At 36.7% G+C, this 26,014-nt stretch overlaps 1 protein-coding gene across 2 annotated transcripts; it reads left to right on the top strand.

Moving 5' to 3' along the window:
- Positions 1-15,311: 15,311 nt before the first annotated feature.
- LOC136226921 (putative pentatricopeptide repeat-containing protein At2g02150) lies at positions 15,312-19,470 on the top strand. Of its 2 annotated transcripts, XM_066015608.1 has the most exons (4): positions 15,312-17,980; positions 18,484-18,635; positions 18,738-18,815; positions 18,960-19,470. In XM_066015608.1, the coding sequence occupies exon 1, from the start codon at positions 15,479-15,481 to the stop codon at positions 17,786-17,788; it is 2,310 nt and encodes a 769-aa protein (XP_065871680.1). In that variant the 5' UTR covers positions 15,312-15,478; the 3' UTR covers positions 17,789-17,980; positions 18,484-18,635; positions 18,738-18,815; positions 18,960-19,470. The 2 variants fall into 2 exon arrangements, with proteins under 2 accessions (XP_065871680.1, XP_065871679.1); XM_066015607.1 differs by lacking the exon at positions 18,484-18,635.
- The last annotated feature ends 6,544 nt before the right edge of the window (positions 19,471-26,014 follow it).

Here is a 26,014-nt window from a genome sequence, read left to right as displayed (position 1 = left end):
ATTAGGAAACTGCTAAAGAGGGGTCAAAGTACGATGTTCCTTTTATGATGCTTAAGTCAGTGATGATATTGAGATTGAATATAACGACTAGAAAGTAAAGTGAAGTAAAAGTGATTATGTATCTTATGCTCTTTGATATGATTATTTATAGAGATAAGTGAAGGGTATCCTACAGTAGGGTAGGTTTCACATGACAATGCTTGATTGGCGCACGTGTCTATGCAATTTTGCACAAGTGTCTCCTTTTACATAAGTTACGACATGTTTTGGGATTTATGAGCATATCTTTCACGTCCTTCCTTGTGATTAGGATACGTGTCTTTGGCAGTTATGCATTTTGCATAAAGCTGTCTCATTGATCCACATGCCATTCTATTTGTAGCTTCTTATAATATGATATCAACATGTATTATTTCTAATCGGACAATCAACGTGAAACAATGCTCTAATTAGGGATGAGTATGCATTCGATACAATTCAGAGATTTGAAAATGTCCAGAATTATATCTAACAAAGTCAATGGTACAATTCAGTTCGGTGCTAAAGAAAAAGTCTACGGTTCAATCCGGTTCTCAATCTTTTTTTCGGATATTCGGTTCGCTTTAAGAATCTCGAACATATCTACTCAATAATATTAGGAATTTGAAAATCTATAGAATTATACCTACAATTCGGTTCGGTCCTATAGAAAAAGTCAACGGTTCATTCCAATTTCGAATTTTTTTAAATATTTGATTCGGTTCCATAATCTCCAACATATTTACTCAGTAATATTAAAAATTTGAAAATCTATAGAACTGTACCTATAATTCAGTTTGGTACTATAGAAAAATTCAACGATTCAACCCAATTATGAATCATCTTTTTTTCGAATATTCAATTTGGTTCAAAGATCTCCAATATCCACACTCAACCCTAACTCAAATAGAGCATTTATTCCGTGTTATTCCGATTTTCTATGGAAATGATTTATGATGTCAAATAATGTAACAAACTTACCAATGAATTGGACCTACTAAAAATGGAGATATATAGAGGAGTAGAAAAAGAAGGACATGTAATATGAATGATTAAGGGGGCGTTTGGTTTCATGCTCCGGTTTGTCTTTTCATTTCCAAAAAGAGATTTTTTTTGTGTTTGGTGAGTGACCTTCCGTTCGCATTTTACACATGAAAAATGACCTTTTACAAAATTAGAGGATCCCAGCTTTTTGAAAAAGCAGTTTTTTCAAACAGCAAACAACAAACGGTAATATCAAACAGTAAATAAACAAACGGGCCTTTAGGCTATTTACATTCCCTTGATGTTGCAGTCAAAGATTTTACCATTTCTTTTACTGGTGTGAGAGCTGAATGCTAGTCCGTCCTAGAGTGAAGTTTCACATGGTAGAAAAAATGGGAGTTTTCATAAATGATGATAGGAGTCGCTTGTTACTTTACGCTCACCGCACTAAATAATGAGAATATTGGATTTTCGGGTGGACTTCCCATCTGGTTCACCTCTTGCCGTAGAATCGGTCCCTATAGACACTCTAACGATCAAGTTAATCAACAAACTAGAGATATAAGTTATATAAACATTACTTTTTATGAGGGTCATATAAATAGAAGTTTGAGCTATGTTATTGTGAGTTTGCTTAATTGGACCTTAGTACTGTTGGACCGTGGACTCGTTTCAAAAAGTTAGATGGGTCTGATATTCATATTCCTCATCATCAAATAATCCTGTTACTGAGCTTTCTAACCGAACCTAAGGAATCTTGATTTGGTTCGTGAATTTCTCAAGCCGATCACGAACTCGAGTAGACCTCTATCAAGTCCAGCTCGAACAGTTTGCAAACCATTCTATCTCATTAACACCCCTACCAACAGCAACAACAAACAAACAGTAGAAAAACTAAACGGGTCCCACATATCTAATTAGTTGACATTGAGATTTTCAATGTACATGATTTATGATGTCAAACAATGTAACAAACTTGGGCCAAGTACTATGAATGACTCTAAGGCTATTTACATTCAATTTTTTTTCTTCATAGCTAATAACATTATTGTCTATAACTATAGGTACGTAATACACTTTAAACATTGAATGTTTTTTTTTTTTTTGAATTTTGGAAGTCAAAAAATGCCTACAATGATTGATTGATGATGATAAGAGAGGAATCTAGAATATTACTTGACAAATGATGATGGGATCCACTTGTTACTTTACGCTCGCCACACCAAATAATGAGAATATGGGATTTTTGGGCGGCCTTCCCATCTGATTCACCTCCTGTGGCGGGATGACACTCCAACGGTCAAGTCAGTCAACAGATTAGAGATATAAGTTATATAAACATTGCTTTTATAGAGGTTTGAGCTATGCTATTATGGGTTTGCTTAATTGGGCCTTAGGCTGGCTTCGAAAAGTTAGATGGATCTGATATTCCTATTCCTTATCATCGAATAAATCCTGTTAATGAGCTTTCTAACCGAACCTAAGGAATCTTGGCTTGGCTCATGTATGTCTCAAGCCGATCACAAACTCGAGTTGAGCTCTATCAAGTCGAACTCGAATAGTTTGTGAACCATTCTATCTCATTAACACCCATAGCAACAGGAACAACAAACAAACAGTAGTGAAATCAAACGGGTCCCACGTATCTAATTAGTTGACATTGACATTTTCAATGTACATGATGTCAAACAATGTAACAAACTTGGGCCAAGTACTATGAATGACTCTAAGGATATTATCATCGAATAAATCCTGTTACTGAGCTTTCTAACCGAACCTAAGGAATCTCGGCTTAGCTCGTGAATGTCTCCAACTGATTACGAACTCGAGTCGAAGTCGAACAATTTGCGAACCACTCCTGCTCATTAACACCCCTATCAACAACAACAACAAATAAACAGTAGAAAAAATAAACGGGTCCCACATATTTAATTGGTTGGCATTGAGATTTTCAATGTAAATGACTTATGATGTCAAACAATGTAACAAACTTGGGGCCAAGTACTATGAATGACTAAGGCTATTTACATTCAATTTTTTTCTTCATATCTAACAACATTATTGTCTATTAACTATAGGTACGTAATACACTTTAAACATTGAATGTTTTTATTTATTTTTATTTATTTTTTGAAGTCAAAAAATGCCTACAATGATTGATTGATGATGATAAGAGAAGAGAGGAATCTACAAATACATACAAGTAGTTTTAGTCAATTTAGGCTCATTGAAAAAAGAAAAGGACTTCAACGCTCAACATCCACACACGGCCACTCCGCGTCTCTTATCTATTTTTCCATTTTCAGAAACATACATTTATTCCAATCAATTTGCAGTCATTCTCGGAAACATGTTTATTTTTCGTTTTTATTGACGCATAAATTACATACGATGTGTATAATTTTTACCAATATCAAAGGCGGAATCAGTCCAGATAGGGATGGAAATGGATAGGGTATTCGTGGACAGTCGCGAATCCAGGATTTGAAGGAGGGGCAAAATTCTACGTAAAAAATTTTTAAACAAAAAATGTAAAATTGTTCAATTTTTTATGACAAAAAATACAAAATTGTTCAATTTTTTATAACAAAAAATGTAAAATTGTTCAATTTTTGGTGACGAAAAATGCAAAATCGTTCAATTGTCATGCATTATTTTCATAATTTTTTTTTATAAAAAACGTAAATTATAATGTTTCCGACTCGTAATCATCCATTTCCGGGATTCTCGGGTTGTTACGCATCAAATATCCCTTACGTTTTGGGTCAGGTGCAATTTTACCCCCAACATCTAAAATGGTGCAATTTTACCCCTAATGTTTGTAGCCAAGAGCAATTTTATCCCTAACGTTGATAAATTGGATCAATTTCAGACACTATTATAAAATACAATCATTTTTTTTCTTTATTTTGCACCAATTGCATATCAATTTTGTAATTTTGCACCAATTTTACCCCTAACGTTGATAAATTGGATCAATTTCAAACACTATTATTCATGACCGAGAAGACAGTTTGATGAATTATTTCTCAAATTGACCCAATTTATCAACGTTAGGGGTAAAATTGCTCTTGGCTTCCAACATTAGGGATAAAATTGTCCCTGACCCAAAACATTAGGGGTATTTTTGCACTTTAACCCTTATTTTTTGACAAATGCCCCCTTTGACCCCCTCCCCCCTACATCCGCCCCTGTTCGTGGATAGTGACAATCCCAAACTTTTACCTGTTTATTTTTTAATTACCAGTATCATTACTCTAACAAGTATACTTATCCTATTTCATTCACGGATACCTTTATCCATTAAGAATCAGTAATTAAACAAAAAAAAGATTACAAATTTAACAAAGTATAATTTTAATAAATCAATCATCTACAAAATGAACAAACTCAACCTTAGTCTATGAGAATAAAATAGTTTAGTGGTATCATTCAATGGTTGAAGAACAAAAGGTTTTTGTTCAAATCTCACGTCTTAAATCTTAAAAATGATAATAATATATAAAAGAGTTATGACGGATAACGGGTACCGGTTATCCTAGGGGGTATTCTCATACATGTCCCATTACCGTAACGGGTAATGGTTTTGATCTCATACTCGTCTCATACCCTTTTATACAGGGTACAGGTAGTCCCAGAAGGATCAGATAGTGTCGAGTATCCGCGGGTACAATACCCGCTGACATCCCTAATTCCAAGGCCCAGGAGGGCCGAAGCCTCCTCGACCACCGGCTCCGTTCTTGAGTATTATTAGTTTTTCATAAAAAAATCTAATTCTTACCTTTGAGAGTCAAATAATTTAATTTCTGAATTTAATTTTATGAAAATTATAAATAATTTATACTTAAAAATTAAAAGGTATAAAAATGTTATAATTTTACACAAACATATTAAAATCATAAAGTTTTAGCATGCTGAAGGCTAAAAAGATTTTGCTTAGCCCTAACGGATTGGATTTTGAAAAATTACTCTTAACCACAAAGCTAAAATTAGCCCCTCCAGGTAAAGATTCCTGGCTCCACTACTGACCAAGATAAAAAAAAAAAAACACATTCATTTTATGAGTGATCTCTCACTAAAATATACAGTCAGAAATTATGATCGGTTAACGCGATTCAACGTGCCACATCATTCATTTTAACCCATCCTTATAAAAAAAAAAGAGTCACATGTTACAATGGGTCCACTTTTTATAAGGATGGGTTAAAAATGACTGACATTGACTGGTCCTAATTTCCAGTTGTATATTTTATGGGAGGCCACTCGTAAAGTAAAGAATTTTGTGTACAAAAATGAAAATTGTACGATAAAGTGTGACACATGGTAAATATTATAACCTTGTATGTAATTCAGCTTTTACCGACAAGGTTCGATCTTGATATTCATGGACGAAATAATAAATTTGAACCCGTATATAAATGTATATTCTAAAATTTTAAACACACGTAAACAATAAAGATGAATATGAATTTAAAGAAGAAAGTTTACCGAATACTTTAAATCTTGAAAATTAGAGTGGAGTAAACGAAGTAGAAGCAAAATTTTGCAGTTGCATTCAAAATCAATAATTGCTTTCAATTTTTGAGATAAAGTCTAAATATGCCTCTATTGTTACGAGGGAAGTGTGGGTGTACCTCTAAAGTATGAAATGATAAAATATTACCCCTAATGTTTCTTAGAAAGATAAATTTTCTCTCTATCTAACAAAAAAATTGAACAGACTAATTAAACTGTTAGTTGAGTGTTATATCAGAGTTTTCAGATAAATTTATCGATAAATTGAAGCGGGTTTGTGCATTTTGTTAGGTCGTTTGTAACTGTCTTAATAACGTAATAAATAATGTACCAAAATAGCCCTATGGTTTTTGGGGAAGTGTCAATTTAGGCTCCACGTACAAAATAACACTAATATAGGCTAAACGTATAAAAAAAAGGTACCAATTTAGGCTTCGATAATGGAACATGACACTTCATTTATATTACTCGGTTAAGTTATGTCAATTGTACGTGGAGAGATAAATCAAAACTTAACGGAGTAATATGAATAGCGTGTCACATTCTGTTATCAAAGCCTAAATTAGTATCCGTTTTTAAAAATTAAGCCTATACCGATAATATTTTGTATGTGGAATTTAAATTAATACTTCCAAAAACGATCCTTTTTTGATACGTTATCCCTATTTATTTATAAGCTCAAGTTATGTGAAGTAGTATTTTACCTTGATCATAGTGGTAGGGGGTTTCTGTTTTGGGCTTCCCTTCTATATTGGGCTTTGGAAGCAAAATTAGCTATTTTGGGCTTCCCTTCTATATTGGGCTTTGGAAGCAAAATTAGCTTTCTATTAGATTTAATTCAATTTTCAAAATAATTGACATATAATCAACTGTCTTATATACCATGTTTTTTTTTGGTGAGAAGGGAAGGGAAAAAAACAAACAAACAAAAACCTAACCCGGGATCAGTCTAGGAAGACTGACCCCAATCATATCCTCAAGAAGAGAAGGTAACAGAAAAGAAGGAGGAACGGAAAGGGTAGAAACACCTAACATCCCCCCATGCCCAGCAGCTGCCAAGCGATCCGCCACGCGGTTTTGCTCCCTGTAAATATGGGAGAAGGCAAGAGAATCGAAGGCAGGACGAAGCCTCAAGATGGCTTTAATGAGATTCTGACTCTTAAGACAAACAATCTGGCTATCCGAAATCCTGTTGATAGCCTCCAAATTGTCAGACTCCACCGAAAGCCTTTTAACACCCATGTGAATGGCGAGTTTAATACCCGACAAAATCCCCCTAGAGCTCCGCAGAAAAGGAGGAGCCCGTACCCAAGTTATGGGTAAACCCAGCCAGCCAGGCGCCACCAGCATCCCGAAGAACTCCACCAGCAGCAATTCTGCCATTACTAAGGCAGGAGCCATCCGTATTCAACTTGACAACCCCTTCTCTGGGCTTACTCCAACCAACTAACTGGACCTCTTTATCCGAGGAAGGGCGAACCAGGGGCTCTCCTTCAAAACTCTTTGTAATAACAGAGAGTTTTTTCGAGAAGTAAAACCGCAGGTCAGGAATAAGGACAGTCTTCTCAGCAAATAACTCTTCATTCCTCCATTTCCAAATTTGGTGACAAATAATAGCGAAGAGAATAGCCCCGTGCTCCATACTGGCCAACAAATTCCCATTAACGCCTTCAGAGAACCAGTCAATATCAGAGAAAACCATAAAGGAAGGAAGGATGTGGTGAGGAAGGACCCCTTCCCAAACCTTTCTACTATTCGGGCAATCCCTCAAAGCATGGCACAAGGTTTCCATATGGCCGCTGCATCTGCTACAGGCACCAGATACATCCAAGTGCCTTCTGTGTCTATCTGCATTCGTGAGGAGCCTGTCTTTGACTCCCAGCCATAGGAAACTCCTAATGCGGTAAGGGACTCTGAGGGCCCAAATGGACTTCCAAATTTCCAAGGGAGGATCAGCCCTATTAGGGGTAAAAGCTTCATAGGCCGATTTACAAGAATAAGTACCATTATTAGTCAAGGCCCAGCAGTGTCTGTCCTTATCCTCCTCCTGATTACTAATCTTCACACCTCTAATATTAAGGAGGGTCTCCAGGCTAAAGAAGGAGTCGAACTTAGACCAGATCCAGTCTCCCTCCGAGTCCACCACATCAGCAACTTTCCAGGAGAGGAGATCACTCGGTGGAGGGGCGATGCACACCTCAATCAACGGTTTGTCACCAATCCAGGTGTCATACCAGAAACTAATGGATCTCCCATTACCCACCTCCAAGCCAATCCCCGTACAGAACTCAGCAAAAACAGCACTAAGCCCTTTCCAGAGGAAGGAACAGCTGACAACCCTCTCCTTCGGGCCACCAAAGATTCTGTCTTTCCTATACTTGCCGCACAGAAGACGAACCCAAAGGGAGGAGGGGGATTGCCACATTCTCCAAAGAAGCTTCATTAACAGGACTTTATTATTGTCCTTAGCTTGCCTTATACCAAGACCCCCCCCTGCTCTTAGGCTGGAAGGCTTCCTTCCAAGGGACCAGGTGAACCTTCCTCCCATCCCCAGACTCTCCCCACAGAAAATGCCGATTAATTTTATCAAGGTCGTTGAGGACCGGCTCAGGGAGCTTACAGGCTTGCATGATGTGATTTGGAGCAGCGCAGTTGATAGACTGGATTAAAGTAAGGCGACCTGCAAGGGAAAGAGAATTAGCTTTCCAGCTAGCACACAAACCGTTAGATTTGTCCAAAATGTCTTTAAAAGAGGCTTTGGAAACCCTGTCACTATGAAGAGGGACCCCAAGGTATTTCCCAAACGATTGAGTCAGGGGAATGCCAGACATCTCACTTAGTCTTCTACACAAGCTATTATCCATATTCTTGGAGCATAGCATACGGGATTTATGGATGTTAATCTTCTGGCCAGAAGCCTCACAAAAGCAGTCGAGGATATCCATCACAGCCTTAATTTGTTCCTCATTACCCTCCACAAAAAGCATGACATCATCAGCAAAGAGTAAATGGGTAACATGGGGGCAATGTCTGTTGATGGAAACAGGGTGGAGAGTCCCTTTGCTCACCGCCTCTTGGATCAGGTGAGACAATCTTTCCATGGCAATAACAAAAAGGAAGGGGGCTCATAGGATCCCCTTGACGAATACCCCTGGATGGAGAGAACTCATCAAACATGTCCCCATTGATCATAACCTGGAAAACAGGAGAGGAGATACACTTTCCAATCAAATTCCTCCAGTTCTCCGGGATACCAGCTTTGGCTAAACTATCCAGAAGAAAGCTCCAGTTCAACCTATCATAGGCTTTCTCCAGATCCAGCTTGAGAGCCACGATCCCTTTCTTGCCTTTCTTAATCTTCATAGAATGGACAACCTCCTGGCCAATAACAACGTTATCCATCAATTGTCTTCCAGGAACAAAGCTCCATTGATTTTGGCTGATAATATCCGGAAGGATCTTTCGGATTCTATTAGCCACAATCTTAGTAATAGCTTTATACAAGACATTACAAAGACTGATGGGTCTCATCTGGAGAAAGGAAGAAGGCTTGGCAACCTTAGGAATCAAGACAAGGAGGGTTTTATTAACCAAACTGATATCGTTCGAACCACCAAAGACACCTAACACAAAACTGTAAATACCCTCTTTCACAGTGTCCCAGTGTTTATGATAGAAACTAGCGGGGATACCATCAATACCAGGAGCCTTAGTGGAACCAATGCTGGAGAAGGCCAGATCAATCTCTTTAAGCTCAATAGGATGGAAAGCATCATTAATAGCATCCTCCCCCAAACGAGGAAAGGAAATGCCAGAGTGGGCACTCTCCAGGTCCACAGCTTCCTCTCTGAACAGGTCCTTGTAGAAATCAAGGGCAAGGCGCTGAATGTCCTCCTCCTCAAAAATCCACTCACCACTGGCGTCTTTAATAGCCTCGATCCTATTTCGCTGTCTCCTAATGATCGTTGAGAGGTGGAAAAACCTGGTATTCCGGTCCCCGTCTTGAATCCAAGCCTTCCTAGATTTCTGGAACCACAGAAGCTCTTCCTGTCTAAGCACAGCTTCCAACTCGTTCTGAAGAGCTTTAAGGTGACCATTAAGGCTATGATCGAAACGAACCTCCAAGCAACGCTGAACACCTTCCATTCTCCTCAAGAGTTTGTTCTTCCTCCTGATAATATGGCCAAAAATATTTTTATTCCAAACAGCCACATTCCTCCTGAATTCCTCAGTAGCGAGGAGAACATCAGAGTGGGGATGCCAATTGCTTTTAACGAAATCCTTAAACTCGGGGTGAGACTCCCAAGCCACCAGATACCTAAAAGGTCTATTACCTTTCAGCCGATTTCCTTTGACCAAATTAATGAGGATAGGGCAATGGTCAGAGTGACGGAAAGGGAGATTAAGCACCTTGGCCTCAGGAAACCTATAAATCGCTGCAACATTAGCGTACACCTTATCCAACCTAACAAACACACTATTCCTTTTCCAGGTAAATTTATGGCCAGCAGCACCCTGGTCCGAAAGCCCGCACATATCCATACTTTGCTTATGATTAAGACACCGGTTCACATAATGATTACCCCCTCCTCTCTGATCACTCAAGAGGGCAATGTCATTAAAATCCCCAGCAACCAACCACGCCTCCACCATGTTAGAGCTAAAAGAATGAAGGATCTCCCACAGCCTTCTTCGGTTAGTCAAAACAGGATCAACATAGACGAAGGTAATAAAGAAAGGTTTATTACCAGGGTAACACACCTTACTATGGATGAATTGACTGTCCATAGTAACAATATCAATATTGACTTGACCTGGCTTCCAAAAGAGCCAAATCCCCCATGCCCGGCCAGTAGCCTCCGACCTGACGCAATTCCAATTCTTAAACTTTCTAACCACCTCATCTGCTTTGGCTCCACTGACCTTGGTCTCTAGAAGAACAAAGCAGGAAGGGTTAAACTGTTTAATAAGATCATTGACATGAATGCGGGTAGCCTTGCTCGCCGCACCTCTAACATTCCAAACGAAGAAGTCCATCGGAGGGGGAGACTACAGACGCAGGCCCAAACCCTAGATCATGTATTTGTTTGGGGCTCCGGAGAGCCTAGAGGAGGTCCTAGAAGGACCCTTTTTATCCCAAGAATTCAAACCATGAAGGTTCTTTTTAGGTTTCCCTTTGGGATTCTTCATGTTTAACTTACTCACTCCTATAGCTTTACCAATAGGAGCATCAACAGGAGGATGTAGAATACTAGCCTCCCTACTCAACCCCTTCCCAGCTGACAGGATAGACTGGGGAATCTCTTTGGCTTTAGCAGAAGCATTAGAGACAAAGAGAGGATTAATAGAATTACCCAGACTAGAGGCATGCTCTACCGACTCCAGACCAGGCATGCTTAAATCAATCTGCTTATCAGAAGGATCCGAGTCCTGATCTTCCTCCATAGACAAAACACCGAACCTTGACCTGAAACCCGAAGCTGAGTCCACTCCAGTCTCAATCCCCTTCTTAATATCCGGGGGTCTGACCTTGATCTCAGGAGCAATCTGGAGAGTAGTCATCTTCATACTGATATCTGGTGAATGATTAGAATTAACATTAGCCCGTGACTTCCTTCTCACTGGCCTCTTGGCAAGCATCCAAGGGCCAAAACTCCTTACTTCCCCTTGACTCTTCTCAGCTTCGCCTATGATAGGTTGCACCAACTCCTCCATGTCCTTCCTCCTCTTAGGACAACCCTCAAAGGTATGGCCAAACATACCACATTCATAGCAGATGTTGTGTATACCTTCATATTCAATATGAAAGACCTTGTTTTGAATACAGAACTGAGAAAGAAGAGGCTTAGCGAGATCAATATCGATACAGACCCTGGCAAACTTGCCTCTCACTGCCCCAATGGTAGTCTTATCAACATGGTGGACTTTCCCAACAAGGCTATCAATCTTGTTCAGGAACCTATCACTGTAGTATTCAAGAGGTAGGCCCGGGAACCTAACCCAAGTAAGGATCCTGTTAACAGAGCAATCATGGGGATCAAAATTTGGGACCCAAGGTCTCAGAGCCAACACATGATTGGAGATAATATACGGACCACCATTAACAACAGCATTGAAATCCTCAGCCCTTGTGAATTTAATGACATAATAGTCATTTTCAAGGTCTGTGATAGTAACCTTTCCTTTCTTTGCCCATTGAGCCTGGATCCTCTGGGCAAAGTAATTGAAACTGATCCTTTTCCCCAACACAGTGACGATTAACGCCAATTTCCACTTCGATCTCATGACCCGCTTGTCTTTTGAGGACAGCCGGATCCTAGGACACAGCGGGTTATCAGGCTCTCCATCCTCAGAATCGGAATCAGAGAGAAAATCCCCGGATTCATTCTCAAAAGCATCCACCTCCATCATGGGATCCTCCTCTGACACCCCTAGCACCTTATCCCTCTAGGAGGGGGCTCCCCCATCCTTCTGATAACCTTGGACTTGCTGTCCCTGAAAAGCCTTAAGTCTTGGGGACAAAGCCCCTTCCCTAATAGTCTTAGTATGCAAACTACTCAAATCCACGGAAACTCCCGCTTGAGCGGCTTGCGCAGCCTGCGCAGCCAGGACTGCCTGCGCGGCCAGCACGGCCAGTGAAAGCCGCAAGGCATGCTCATCATGATGGGGAGAGACGGCAGGTAATCCCTGTGGCCCAAGCACCGGAAGCGGCCCTACCACACCGGATTCATGCGCGCCTCCACCCGCGACAAACGAGTCCAGGGCCGCGGCACCATCACCATCCAGCCCCCGATCGGCCGCCGCATCCCTAGAAACCCCCAACGGAACCGTCGCACCCCTAGCACCCCCCATCGAACCCGCCGGATCCGCCTCCCCACCATCCACCCACTCCGATCTGCTCATATCCCTAGACCGATCCCTCCGAATCCCGTTGCTCCGCCTCCTCCCCCGAGGAGATCCCTCGGATCTCCCATCATCCGCCGCCGTCCACGTCTCATCGAGCCCGGAGTCATTGCCCCGCCCGCGTTAATTTATATACCATGTTAATATTTGGTAAAAAATTTTTATTCAAATTATCTAAAATGACTTTATTTAAAACCAAATATGAAATTTATTGATTTTATTAAAAGAAAAATGATGTTAAGTAATATTTGTGAGAGACCCAAACTTCATACTCATAAGTAGAATTGTTTCATGGGTCGGGTCGGGTCGGGCTGGCCTAGCAGGTTTTTGTCTAAAAATGTTCAGTCCAAACCCAGTCCAGCCCAGCCCGTGTTAATTTAAATGGGTTTGGGTTCAAAATTTAAATCTCAAACTCAGTCCATGTAAGTCTACCTAAATATATATGTATAATTTTTAATAATAAAAATTAAATTTATATTTAAAAATAATAGGCGGACGGGGCTAGACTGGTCCGTACTATTTTTATAAATCTCAAACCCGTCCAAAAAAGAGACAGACTTTAGCGGGCCTGCATCGAGCTAGGTCTAAAGATAAAGTTTCATGTTCAAGCATGGTCTAGGGCACACGGATCTGGGCGGACCGGACAGATACCCAAGCCCGTAAACACGTCTACTCATAAGTGCATTTTATCTATAAAGGTTGATACTCAAAAGCAATTTTACTCCCAAAGTTTAAAATAGTGCAATTTTACCTCAACATTGGCAGGTAAAAGTAAATTTATCTCTAATATTGGCAAGTTAGATCAATTTCAAACACTATTATAAAAGACAAATATTTATTCCTTATATTGCACCACTTGTCTATTAATTGGTTTAAAAAAAATTACATTTTTTTTATTTAATAATAGAATTAGAGATTAATAACATTTTTAAGTTCAATAAGATATTTGGATTTTTTTTTGTCCAAGTCATACAAAATACATTATAATTTTTAATTTTTTTGTTAAAAAAGTTAACGTCTATTCATATAGTTGTGATTTGTTACTAATGAGTAATAAAATGACGTGCATGTGAAGTGTAGATGACACGATTCATGGTTGAGAAGACAATTTGATGCATTATTTCTTAAATTGACCTAACTTGACAACATTAGGGATAAATTTACTCTTTGTTGCCAACATTAGAGGTAAAATTACATAAATTTAGACGTTATGGATAAAATTGCTTCTGATTGTCTGGTAGGCGTAATTTTTGCATATTATCCCATTAGCAAACATTAGGGGAAAAATTACACCATTTTAGACTAGGGATAGTAATGGGAAAGGTAACTCCGGGTAATGTCAATCTCAAACTCTTATCCATTTATTTTTTTAATTACCTGTATCCATCCCATTACCCTAACATATATACTTTTTGCATCCCATATCCATCACATTTAATTCGCTGGTACCCTTATCCATTAAGAATCAATGCACAAAACAAAAAATATTACAAATTTAACAAAGTATAAATTGAATAAATCATCAATCTAAAAACTGAACAAATTTTACTATAATCAATAAGAATAAGTAACTTAATGGTATCACTCAATGGTATAAACATAAAAGGTCATGGTTTGAATCTCACATCTAAAAAAAATAATATTTTTTAATATGTACAAGATTTAGGGTCAAGGTACAAAAATACTCCTAACATTTTGGGTCGGGAGTAATTTTACCTCTAATGTCTAAAATGGTGCAATTTTACCCCTAACATTGGAGGCCAAGAGCAATTTTACCCCTAACGTTGATAAATTGAGTCAATTTCAGACACTATTATAAAACACAGATATTTTTGTTGTTTATTCTGCACTAATCGCATACCAATTCCTTCTAAAAAAGATTTCATGTTTTTTTTATAATTTAATAATAGAATTGGATATTAATATTTTTAAATTCGGTGAATTTTTTAATTTTTTGTCTAATTCGTACAAAAAGACTATTTTATTTTTATTTTTTTCACATCCCAACATATGTTTGTGATTTGACACTGATAAAATGACACACATGTGAAATGTAGATGATAAAATTCATGGCTAAGAAGACAAATTGATGAATTATTTCTCAAATTGACCCAATTTATCAACGTTAGAGATAAAATTGCTCTTAGCTTCCAATATTAGGGGTAAAATTACACTATTGTAGACGTTAAGACTAAAATTGCTCTTGACCCAAAACTTTAGGGGTATTTTTGCACTTTAACCCAAAGATTTATGATGGATAAGAGTACCCTGAGGGGGTATTCCCATATCCTTACGAGTAATGGTGTTAATATCATACTCATTTCATATCCTTTTATGCAGAGTACGAGTAGTCTCATAAGATCGGATAATGCTCGGTCCCCATGATATAATATCTGTCGCCATCCATATTTTATACTATCGGGGCGTTTGGTATTCTATTGGGATAGGGATATGGATAAAGGTTGAAATAAGGATAAGGATAAAGATAAAAATACGATAGTCGAGAATTATTATTCAATATTTGGTATGTGAGATAGAGATGAGGATAAAATAATACATTTTAGTATTTTAACCTTATTTAAACTACATAACATTAATTTGAGGGATAAAATGGACTTTTCTATCCTATTAAAATCGCAGGAGCTTATTTCATCTCCTTATACCACCTCCCTCCTGGATATAGGATTTGAGGGATAATGGGCTTATCCTTAATCCGTCTCACTCTTCTATCTGCCAAACAAACATATTTTTTTATCCATATCCTACCTCCTATATCATTTCTAACAAACACCCCGTATAGGAATAAAATTGTATCTGACTGTCACATTAAACTTTTTTTTTTCACCTTATTCCATTAAGCTTGGGCCGGTTATGCATGAGCCCATTAAGTTTTCCATTTCACAATTTCAAGTTTCGCACCAGAGAGCGCAAGAGAAAGAGCTTTCCGCATAAACCCTTTTGGCTCCATACCTCGGTTGCTCATAAACCCTATTCCTTTTTCTTTCTCAAAAATCGGATACAACGAAGCTATGATCGTCCACTACCTTTCTATTCACAGATGAAGAACCTCATAGTTGCTGCAATCAGTTCCCTTTTCAAAATGTTATTGTCTCTCCGCAGTTTTGTTCGCCGATTCCCTCACAGAGTAAGCCCTCCTCCTCATCTTTCTTCATTGTCTAATTCTAACATTCCTTATATTCTCACTTCACCATTGAACTCCCCCTTCATCTGGTTCACTGGATTTTTTTGTATGCTCCGATTCCCATTTGTTGTGAAAAGTTATTCCACCGGTTTCTTTGAGCAATTAGATATAGAATCAATCCGTAGAGTTATTCAACAGGATCAATTAGATGATCCGAAATTCGTAAATTCTATTGATTCTTCGTTGGGGACAGTTTGGGTGTCGAGGGTTTTGGTGGGACTGAAACAAGACCCTAAATTAGCATTGAAGTTCTTCAGATGGGTGAAAAACAGGATGGGGATTTGCGTAACAACTGAATCGTATTGTATATTAGCGCATATATTGTTCTGTTCTAGAATGTACTTTGATGCTAATAAGATTCTTAAGGAATTAGTTTTGTCAGCTAGGATTTTGCCTGGTTTTGATTTTTTTGAAGTTTTGTGGTCAACTAGGATTGTTCCTGTGCCAGGATTTGGTGTTTTTGATGCTTTGTTTAGCGTTTTTATTGAGTTAGGCTTACTTGAGGAAGCAGGGCAGTTGTTTTCAAGGATGTCAAGGTTTAGGTTGTTTCCAAAAGCAAGGTCTTGTAATGCCCTTTTGCATAGTCTTTCGAAGGCGGGGAAAGGCGAGTTTTCCAGGAGATTCTTTAGGGATATGGTTGTGGTTGGCATTGTGCCATCAGTATTTACATACAATATCATGATAGGTTTGATGTGCAAAGAAGGGGATATGAAATCTGCTAGGAGTTTGTTTCAGCAAATGAAACAGAGGGGTTTAACACCGGATATTGTCACTTATAATTCTCTTATTGATGGCTATGGGAAGATGGGATTGTTGGATGAATCGATTTGGCTATTTGAGGAAATGAAGGATGTGGGTTGTCAACCTGATGTAGTAACCTACAATGCTTTGATTAACTGCTTTTGTAAATACGAACAAATGCATAAAGCTTTTGAGTTTCTCCGAGAGTTGAAGAATGATGGGTTGAAACCTAATGTTATAACCTATAGCACACTAATTGATGCTTTATGTAAAGAGAGGATGTTGCAAATTGCAATTAAACTTTTTGTGGACATGAGACGTGTTGGTCTTTTACCGAATGAATTCACATATACTTCTCTAATTGATGCAAATTTTAAAGCTGGCAATTTCAATGATGCATTGAAGCTGGTTGATGAGATGTTGCAGGCACATGTTGACCTTAATGTAGTTACTTACACTACTTTACTAGACGGTCTTTGTGAAGAAGGGAAAATGAAGGAAGCGGAGGAACTGTTGAGGGCAATGACAGAAGCTGGTGTCAGTCCGAATCTGAAGACTTATTCTGCTCTTGTTCATGGACATATGAAGAATAAGATGATGGAAAAAGCCATGGAGCTTGTGAAAGAGATGAAGGAAAAAAATATGAAACCGGATTTGATGCTTTATGGAACGATTATTTGGGGTCTTTGCAGTGAAAATAAGCTAGAAGAATGTGTACGTATAATGAGTGACATGAAAGAGTGTGGTATAAGTGCCAACCCGGTTATATACACGACACTTATGGATGCTCATTTCAAGGCAGGAAAGACCACGGAGGCACTCAACGTTCTACTAGAAATGTGCAACTTGGGTATTCAGGTTACAAATGTAACTTTTTGTGTATTAATTGATGGTTTGTGCAAAATGGGTTTGGTTCAAGAGGCAATTGATTACTTCTCTAGAATATCAGACTTCAATTTGCAGCCAAATTTAGTAATTTATACTGCCCTAATTGATGGTCTTTACAAAAATAACTGCATCGAGACTGCAAAAAAGTTGCTTGATGAAACGCAGGATAAAAATATGATTCCGGATATAGTTGCATACACTGTTCAAATATATGGAAATTTGAAGCACAAGGACTTTCAAGAGACTATGAATATTAGGAGAAGAATGTCTGAATTGGGGATAGAGCTTGATCTGTATTCCTATACTTCCGTGGTCTGGGGGTTTTCGAAAGGAGGTTTATTGCGGCAAGCAAGAGAGTTTCTCGATGAGATGATTGGGAAAGGTATTGTTCCTGATGAGATTCTGTGTGTTTGTTTGTTAAGGAAGTATTATCAGCTAGGAAATAGAGATGAGGCATTTGAATTGCAGAATGAATTGGTGAAGAAGGGTTTGCTAAGCGGTATTAACAATTATGCTATTCCTAAGGTGCAACTTTGAAACGGTGTACATTTTTGCGACTAACAAGGATAACAAGTTCAAGAAATGCAAAATCTTGAGGGGTGGTTGGTTCGATAATTATTAATCCGTGCTGAATGACGGCTGATAAACTGTTCACCGATGCAAAATCAGCACCGAATGTGAGATTTAAGATGACAAGCCCCGACTTTGCCTGGTTCAATATTCAATAAGGTGCATACTAAACAACAATTTATTCACTGTCCTCTTTTATATATACGTTCATATATTTCCATGTTGAGGATGAGAAGATTGTAGATATTTACTTGAACAATTCATGTATTTACTTCTTTGCAAAGGAACTAGGTCTGTTTAATGGACGATTGCAATTCGGAAAGTAGTAGAACATTTGCAGTGTCCTATGTTACACGGACACTCCTCTATAGAAGTGTTTCGCAGTTTTGTGTCCGTTTTAGTTTGAAGGCCATTTTATGAAGGTTATGTTTTGAAAATAACGTTTCTGGTGTCCGTTTCCATGTCCGTGCAACATAGGCAGTGTCTTTTGAAAGATTGCTTATGTATTACTCGAATACTTTTTTATTCTTTGCTTATGATAAATGTACAATGCAGATTGTAAAATCTTGTAACATTATATAAATAAATGTCTCTGATAAATGCGGATTTTCATGCATCACGATGTTTACATTTGACCGAATAAATTACGTAACTCATGACAGGCATGGTGGCGATAACGCTCCAGTTCAACTGCATGATCCTTTTTTGGTGAATTTACTCTGTTTTATCTATCTGGAGAAAAGTTTGGGAAATAGCCTAACTAATTGTGAGATTGGTTTCGGATTTTCGTGATGTTACGTTGAACTTTCCTCGTGTATGCCATGGTTGAGGAGAATGGTCTTTATTTTTTCATCTAATAGGAAGTTGGTTTCACACTGATCTTATTTGTTGAATTCCATTTTGCTTCTTTTTCAAGGTGAGCTGTGGTATTACCTCTTACTGATCTCCAGTCGCGGTCCGTCCTAGGAGCAGGTGAACCTCCAATGTTCTTTAGGTAATTCTCATTCACATTCTTCAAATCCATTTCCTGCAATTATTTGGATATTGTGTCAGAAATGACGCCTACGCCGGTATTTATTATCTTTCTTGGAATCAATTGCCTCTTCAATGGATGTCTTGTTTTGGTATTAATATTTAGTTAAGGAGGTGATTCCGAAAACCATCATGCACGACAAAGATATCACTGCACGGCACGGGCCAAAGACAATGCAACACGAATTATTGTCTGCTCCTTATTGGCGCATCTCGAGCCAAATAATTAAGGCGATACATAGATCTTCTGCTCTATATTCTTTTCTCATCCTCCTCCTAAGAAGGCGCAGGTCGAGCTAACGCGATGCAACACAAATTAAGGTGTTGCAGACTTGACTGAAATGGCTGAAAACTGCTCCCAGTGTGCGCGGCGGAGGGGGTGAAAGAAATTTGAAAATGCCGCAGCTTGACCTTAACTGTTAAGATTATTGTTTGAGGATACAAGTCAGAGTTGGATAGGTTCATAGCCATTGCTGTATATAGATATATATAGTACTCCTTCCGTTCTATAATATTTGTCTTTCTAGAGAAATTTTTTTGTTCCATAATGTTTAACGTTTTGATTCAATACATGTACATTTATTGATGTTTTACCAAATATACCCTATTTAAGTTGCCTTTTTGTTTTAGGAATAGATAAAAATTAATTAATTAATGTATGCAATTAATACAAGGGTAACAAAGTCTTTTGGTTAGTATTAATTACGTTTCTTAATTCGTGTGTTTTAACCTTAAAAGACAAATATTATGGAACAGAGGGAGTATATGTATATTAGATGTTGAATTTCTTAACCAAATTTTGTCAATGGGTTGTATTGAATATCTGCTTAATTATGTGAAGGGTCCGTCAGTCATGATCAATTTAGCTCAAATCAAAATTTAGGTATGAATTCAGCTTCTAAGTTGGTAAATTTTATAAATTGATTCAAATTTTATAAATTTTTGCTATTAAAAGTGATTCTATTAGGGTTAATTTGTTAACATTTGCCAACTCGTCCTTATTTAAGTTTCGATTTCGATAATCTTTGACTGATAACTTTAATAACTAATTTGGCCCTTAATTTTTAATTATGTATATGGATTTGAGAATTGTCTATATACTGATTTGTAGAGTAAATGTACACACAATCTTTGCTCTATTTCACATTTTGGTGTACAATTTTTAATTTTGATATAAAACTGTACAACCTGTCGGTGACTTTAAGAACTAATTTGACCCTTAATTTTTAATTATGTATATGGATTTGAGAATTGTCTATATACTGATTTGTAGAGTAAATGTACATACAATCTTTGCTCTATTTCACATTTTGGTGTATAATTTTTAATTTTGATATAAAACTGTACAACATTTCGGTGACCTCCCACTAAAGTATATAGTCAGTAATTGTGACCCGGTCAATGCGAAATTAATGTGCCATGTTAGCAATTTGACATTCCTAAAAGTCAAAAGTTGATCAGTCATCAATTTTGATTTTTAGGGAGGTCAATTTGCTGATATGGCGTGTTGACTGGTCATAATTACCTATTGTACATTTTATTGGAAGATCAACCAAATGTTGTATATTTTTGTATGTAAAGTTAAATATTGTACACCAAAATATGAAATAGGTTAAATATTGTACACCACATATGTAATTTGCCTCTGATTTGTAGTGCAAAAAGTGGAATGGATAAGTTGGGACAAGAGAAGTATAACCTCGAAATTTATTACTCCCTCCATTCCCTTATACAGGTCATTCTAACAAATTAGTTTTTTCTTCAAATATAAGTTATTCTTTGATTCCAATAACTTTTAGTTTAGTTTTTTTGTCAGTACATTTATTTTTTAATATTTCAATGCTTATTCCCCAATAGTGTGAGATTTTTTTTTATTTAACCAATATATTCCTTAATTTATGTGAAATACCCTGGAATGACTTATATAAAAGAATTGATGGAGTAATTTTTAATTTTTTTTTTTTGCAATTCCTTTTTCTTACAAGAATTGGATAATTTCTCCATCTTATATATGTGCTAACAAATTCAGTTTTAAAAATTTATTTATATCAATTCATAATTTTAAATTATGTTAAAATAATAAAATCATTATTTTTAATATATTTTAAAGATTAGACTTTATAAATTAGAGGTCTAGAATATATTGTCTAGGGTTTAGGATTTACGAATTAAGGTTCAATTTTTTTAAATTAAGATGTAATAGTATATTTTATTTGTTATATATAGAAAATAATGACATATTAAAAATTAAATTGGTAATATAATTTAGTTATAATTTTGTAACCAATTGTGATATTCATGTGTAAAAAGCCTCTTTAATCTTTATGTTTCTAACGAACAAAATAGTTTAAATTTAACCTTAACGTTTTTAACTTCACGTTTTTTGTGAAGTGCAAATTTGATCTTGATGTACGAAATGGTTTAAATTTAACTTTAACGTTTTGAAGCAAAATCAATTTTAGCCTTACATTACTGGAAAATTTGAAAATTATAGTTTGACTGTAATTTAATTGAACTTCCAAACATTAACAATCAAGTGTGCCACAATTAGCTAACTAAAAAAAAGAGTAATGTAAACTACGATCTTATATTAATGAGGTTGTCATGACTCTATATATCATGAAACCAATTTGAACTAAAAGTTCAAACTGATAGTTAAGACCCAATCATAGATCTTATATATTAATATCTGACAACATCGACTCAAAGAAACAGGAGCCGAATTGAATGATATAAGCATTTTCATAAAAGAAATGACGAAAAAATACCTATAACTTCAAAATTTGAAAAAAAAAATATTCATAGAAACATAAAAAAATATTATTATCTAGAAACTGCTTTGACCTTTTTAGATGTAAAATCACTGATTAAAATTTATATTCAACGTCCTTGTAATTTTTTTAACAGATAATACAACAATTCCAAAAAATATTAATGATATATTAAGAAAAATTTATTATATGGCCCCCTATTTTTTGGGGCCTTAGGCGACCACCTTTATTGTCTAAGGGCAGAGCCGACCCTAGGTAGATGTCATGTCACCATGTCATTTTCCAAAGATGAGTTTAAACCCTTGTTTCTTCCAACATTTTTTGCATATAATTCGGGACGATGTGTTTTTGCTGCTTGCTCCCATTGGTTGTTGATAGGTTCCTTCCCTTCGTTCGTAAACAATACGATGATAACGTTGACCCCTAAGTAAGATAGTCCTAATTCCATCATGGATTTCTGGCTTATCTCCTTATGTAATGTCATTTATAAGGTTGTTGCGAAAGTTCTTGTTAATCGTGTGAAATGACATCTCCTTGATCTTATTAGTTCAGAGCAGTCGGCTTTTCTCAAGGGTAAATCCATAGTGGACAATATTCTTCTAGACTTTGAAACTATTCACCATATGAAAATATGTATCAGAGTAAAAATGGCCAACATGGCTCTTAAAATCGATATTCGCAAGGCTTATGATAGAGTTTGACGGTCTTATCTCGAAGCAGTGCTCAATGAGATGGATTTTCCTCCCATTTGGGTCTTTTGGTCATGTAGTGTGCCTCATATGTGTGTTATAATGTGATTCTAAATGGTTATCAGGTGGACCCCATAGCCCCTAAAAGAGGTCTCCTCTACGGCTACCTAATCTCCCAATATCTCTTTATCATCTGAGGTGAAGGGCTCTCCTAGCTTCTCAAAGTGTCTGAAAAAAGTTGGAATCTACAAGGAGTCAAAGTCGATAATGGTACACTGCTTAGACATATACTTTTTTGTTGATGATAGTATTGTTTTTTTAGAGCTAAAACTTGTGAGAGTACTATTATTAAGCAAATTTTAGATCGCTATCAAAGAGATTCTGGTTAGAGTGTTAACTATCAGAAGTTTGGGGTCATGTTCACTAATGTTCATCAATAGATGCAACATGAGATTTCCTTCTCTTTGGGTGTGTCTAACCCTTTTAATGCAAGTCATTATTTGAGGCTTCCTTCTTTTATTGGTCGAAGTAAAAGCTCCATCTTTAGTTTCATTCAGGATAGACTCTGGAGCTGGGTTAATGGTTGGTATGGTAACATGCTTTCTCAATCAGGGAAAGAGGTGCTCCTTAAAGTGGTGAGCCAGTCCATACCTTCTTACTATATATGCACTTTTCCCCTCCTTAAATCTCTGTGTGATGAGATCCAACTCATTATGAACAATTTATGGAGGGATTCGAAATATAATTAGGCTTCATGGGAGCGCATTTTTGCTAGAAAAGAAAATGGCGGGCTCGGATTTCGTCATCTCCACTCCTTCAGCCTGGAAATTCTAGGTAAACATGTTTGGAACATCATTGTGAATCCAAATACCCTTATTAGAAAACTTATCAAAGCTAAAAATTTCCCTCAGGGGGGATGTGTTTTCATCTTCTCTAGGTTCTAACCCTAGCCAAACTTGGCGTGGTATTTGGCATATTGTTTCTCACTTGTCTAAAGCTACTATTAGCTCATTAGCAATGGCTTTTCTTTCCGTATTTGGGAAGATCCTTGGCTCCCTCGTGATAATTTCTATGGTTTATCACTTATAGCTACTATGTACTACATAATCCATTATGTCGCTAGAAGATATTAATGCATTGACAAGTCTCTCGAGAGGTTCACTTAATGGTGGATGCCTCTGTTGACATTTTGATAAGTGATGTAATTATAGTGTCAAATCAGGGTATTGATTTCTAGCGGAAGATTTTCTCCTTGCTTTGAGAGATGGTGATCGAATGATTTCATGGACAAAAATTTGGCAACTCCATCTCCCCCACTCCCGTCAAGATTTTTCTTTGGAAGCTATGCCAAAATTTCCTTCCTCTTCGAAAGAACCTTTTCCTTTTCAAGTTGATAACATTTGTGGCTCTTATGGTGAAGGGAGAGAACATGCTCTTCACCTTTTCATTGATTGTTATTACACCATGGATTGTTGGACAGTGGGAAGTCTTCAGCTTAACATTCCTTTTTGTGGATTTTTTGCCATTTGGTTTGACTTCTTAATGAAAATGCATGAGCAATCTACAACGGAAAAAATCTTGCACCATCCCATGAGGAATTTGGCATCGTAGAAACAATAAAGTTTGACACCACCCCTTTGTCCCGATTGTAGTTACCGTGCACTTTTTCCTTGACTATCAGATGCAATACCTTATTGTCCAAACTAAAGCCATCAATCTGCTAGCTCCCACCTACATTGTTCGATAAATTAACCACATGACTAGATCACCTCCTCCTTTAGTGAAGTTAAAAGTGGACGTTGCCGCATTCTTAGACACCATGTAGGTTATTGGTTAATACAGATTAATGTTGAACGAGTTGATTTTAATCATAAATTAACAAAGATGTTTCTTCTCTAGCTAAACTAGAAGAAGTTAATCCCTAGTATTCACATACTAAATCCATAGGAAATCATGAATCCCCCATTTTTTAAGAGATAAACCCATAACAATCTATTTGAAATAGAAGATAATATTTGATTAATGAAAAGTTAGCTCATCCTTACAAATAAGGAGGCTTGTATAGCTCTCCCAATTAAAATGTAAAAGACACAAATGCCCTAATTAGGGTTACAATCCAATAAAGAGAGGTATTGATAGGATGGGAAAGGGATGCCAAAATGACATTTAGGGAATTAAGACTAAATGACAAAACAGTAAATAATGAGTGACATAAACAGTAATGAAGAGGAAGTCAGAATTCTGGCAGCACTTGTACTTCTTATCCTCTACTCAATTTCTTGCTGAATATCAATGCCACACGGCGTGTGGGCAGGGCACACGTCGAGTGAATTAACTCAGAAGCTGCCCAAGTTTTCAGTCGAGTTCCACACGACGTGTGGACATGTGACACGCCATGTGGGGCAGTTTTGAGCAGTTTCCCCACACGTTCGCCCTTGCTTCTTCTCTCGCCGACTTCCTTCGTCGTGACTTGAATCCTTAAAGAAGATGTCTGCATCGTTGGTTTTGGGTTCGTGATTAAGGAGGACCACGAAGCTGCAATTAATTAATACAATAAGATATGGTGAGATGACCTTCTTAAAGCTAAAGATTACTGAAGCGATGTGTGTCAAAGAAATCCTTACTTGGTTAAAAGATAATACTTATGCCAATATCATCCTTAAAATAGATTCTAAACTCGCTCGTTATAGTCTTTCAAGCTAGTCCTTAGTTTCATGATTCGTGTTTTATTTAAACTTTGTTATTAATTTCTCAATTACATCTTTAAAAAAAATATATAAATATTATCTTAAGAAAATAAAAAGTATAAAAATTAGATTATATAAAGTCACATGATATTAATATTTTTTTTATAGAGATATATTATTAATAATAAAAATACTGTCTAAAAAAATAAAAAGCATTATGAGGCTTTTAATATTTCATTTCTCGGTACATTAAGTCCTTAATCTTATATTTAGATACATTGAGTTCTTGATTTTTTTATTTTTTATAACATTAAGCCTTTATTTATCAAATTGGTTAGGTGTAAATATATAATATAATTAAAAAAAATGCTATTAATTTCATATGTGTTTGAAATTATATTTTTTACAATTTCTTATAGTCACACTATATATATATTAAAAACGGATTCAAACTATTAAAAATCAAAATTTCTAATACAGATTATATAAATAACACTTTGTTAATCGAATTTTATATTCAAAATTAAATTTGATTGACGTGATAGAACATAAAAATTAGGGTAATTAATTTATTAGTCCTTATATTTTGACAAAACACACTGTTTAGTCCCTGTATGTTCAAAAACACATGGTAAGGTCCCTAACCTTTTTCTCAGTGAACTGTTTAGTCCTTCCGTCTGTTTGTTAGTTTTTTTTTACCATTTATGACTTCGGAAATGACTAAATTACCTTTACTATTTACCTTCAAACTTTAGAAGAGGAAATCCAATTTAGAAGAAGAAGCTATTTGTATGGAGAACAAGAAAAAGAACAGACCTAATGCTTACGAATTTGAACGATTAAGAAGAAAATCAAGAAGAAGAACACTCAAAGTTGATTTCAGATGCATTAGAGTTTAAAGGAAAGGAAAATAAAGGAAAAGAAGAACGCAAATCCAAATTGACTAATAAAATCTTCATGAGAGTCTAATGACAGGGACTAAACAGCTCACCGAAAAAAACGTTAGGGACTAAA

The sequence above is a fragment of the Euphorbia lathyris genome, chromosome 4, assembly GCF_963576675.1.
Source record: "Euphorbia lathyris chromosome 4, ddEupLath1.1, whole genome shotgun sequence".
NCBI classification, from domain to species: domain Eukaryota; kingdom Viridiplantae; phylum Streptophyta; class Magnoliopsida; order Malpighiales; family Euphorbiaceae; genus Euphorbia; species Euphorbia lathyris.
The sequence above is the reverse complement of the archived record's forward strand: the minus strand, read 5'-3'. Positions and strand labels throughout refer to the sequence as shown.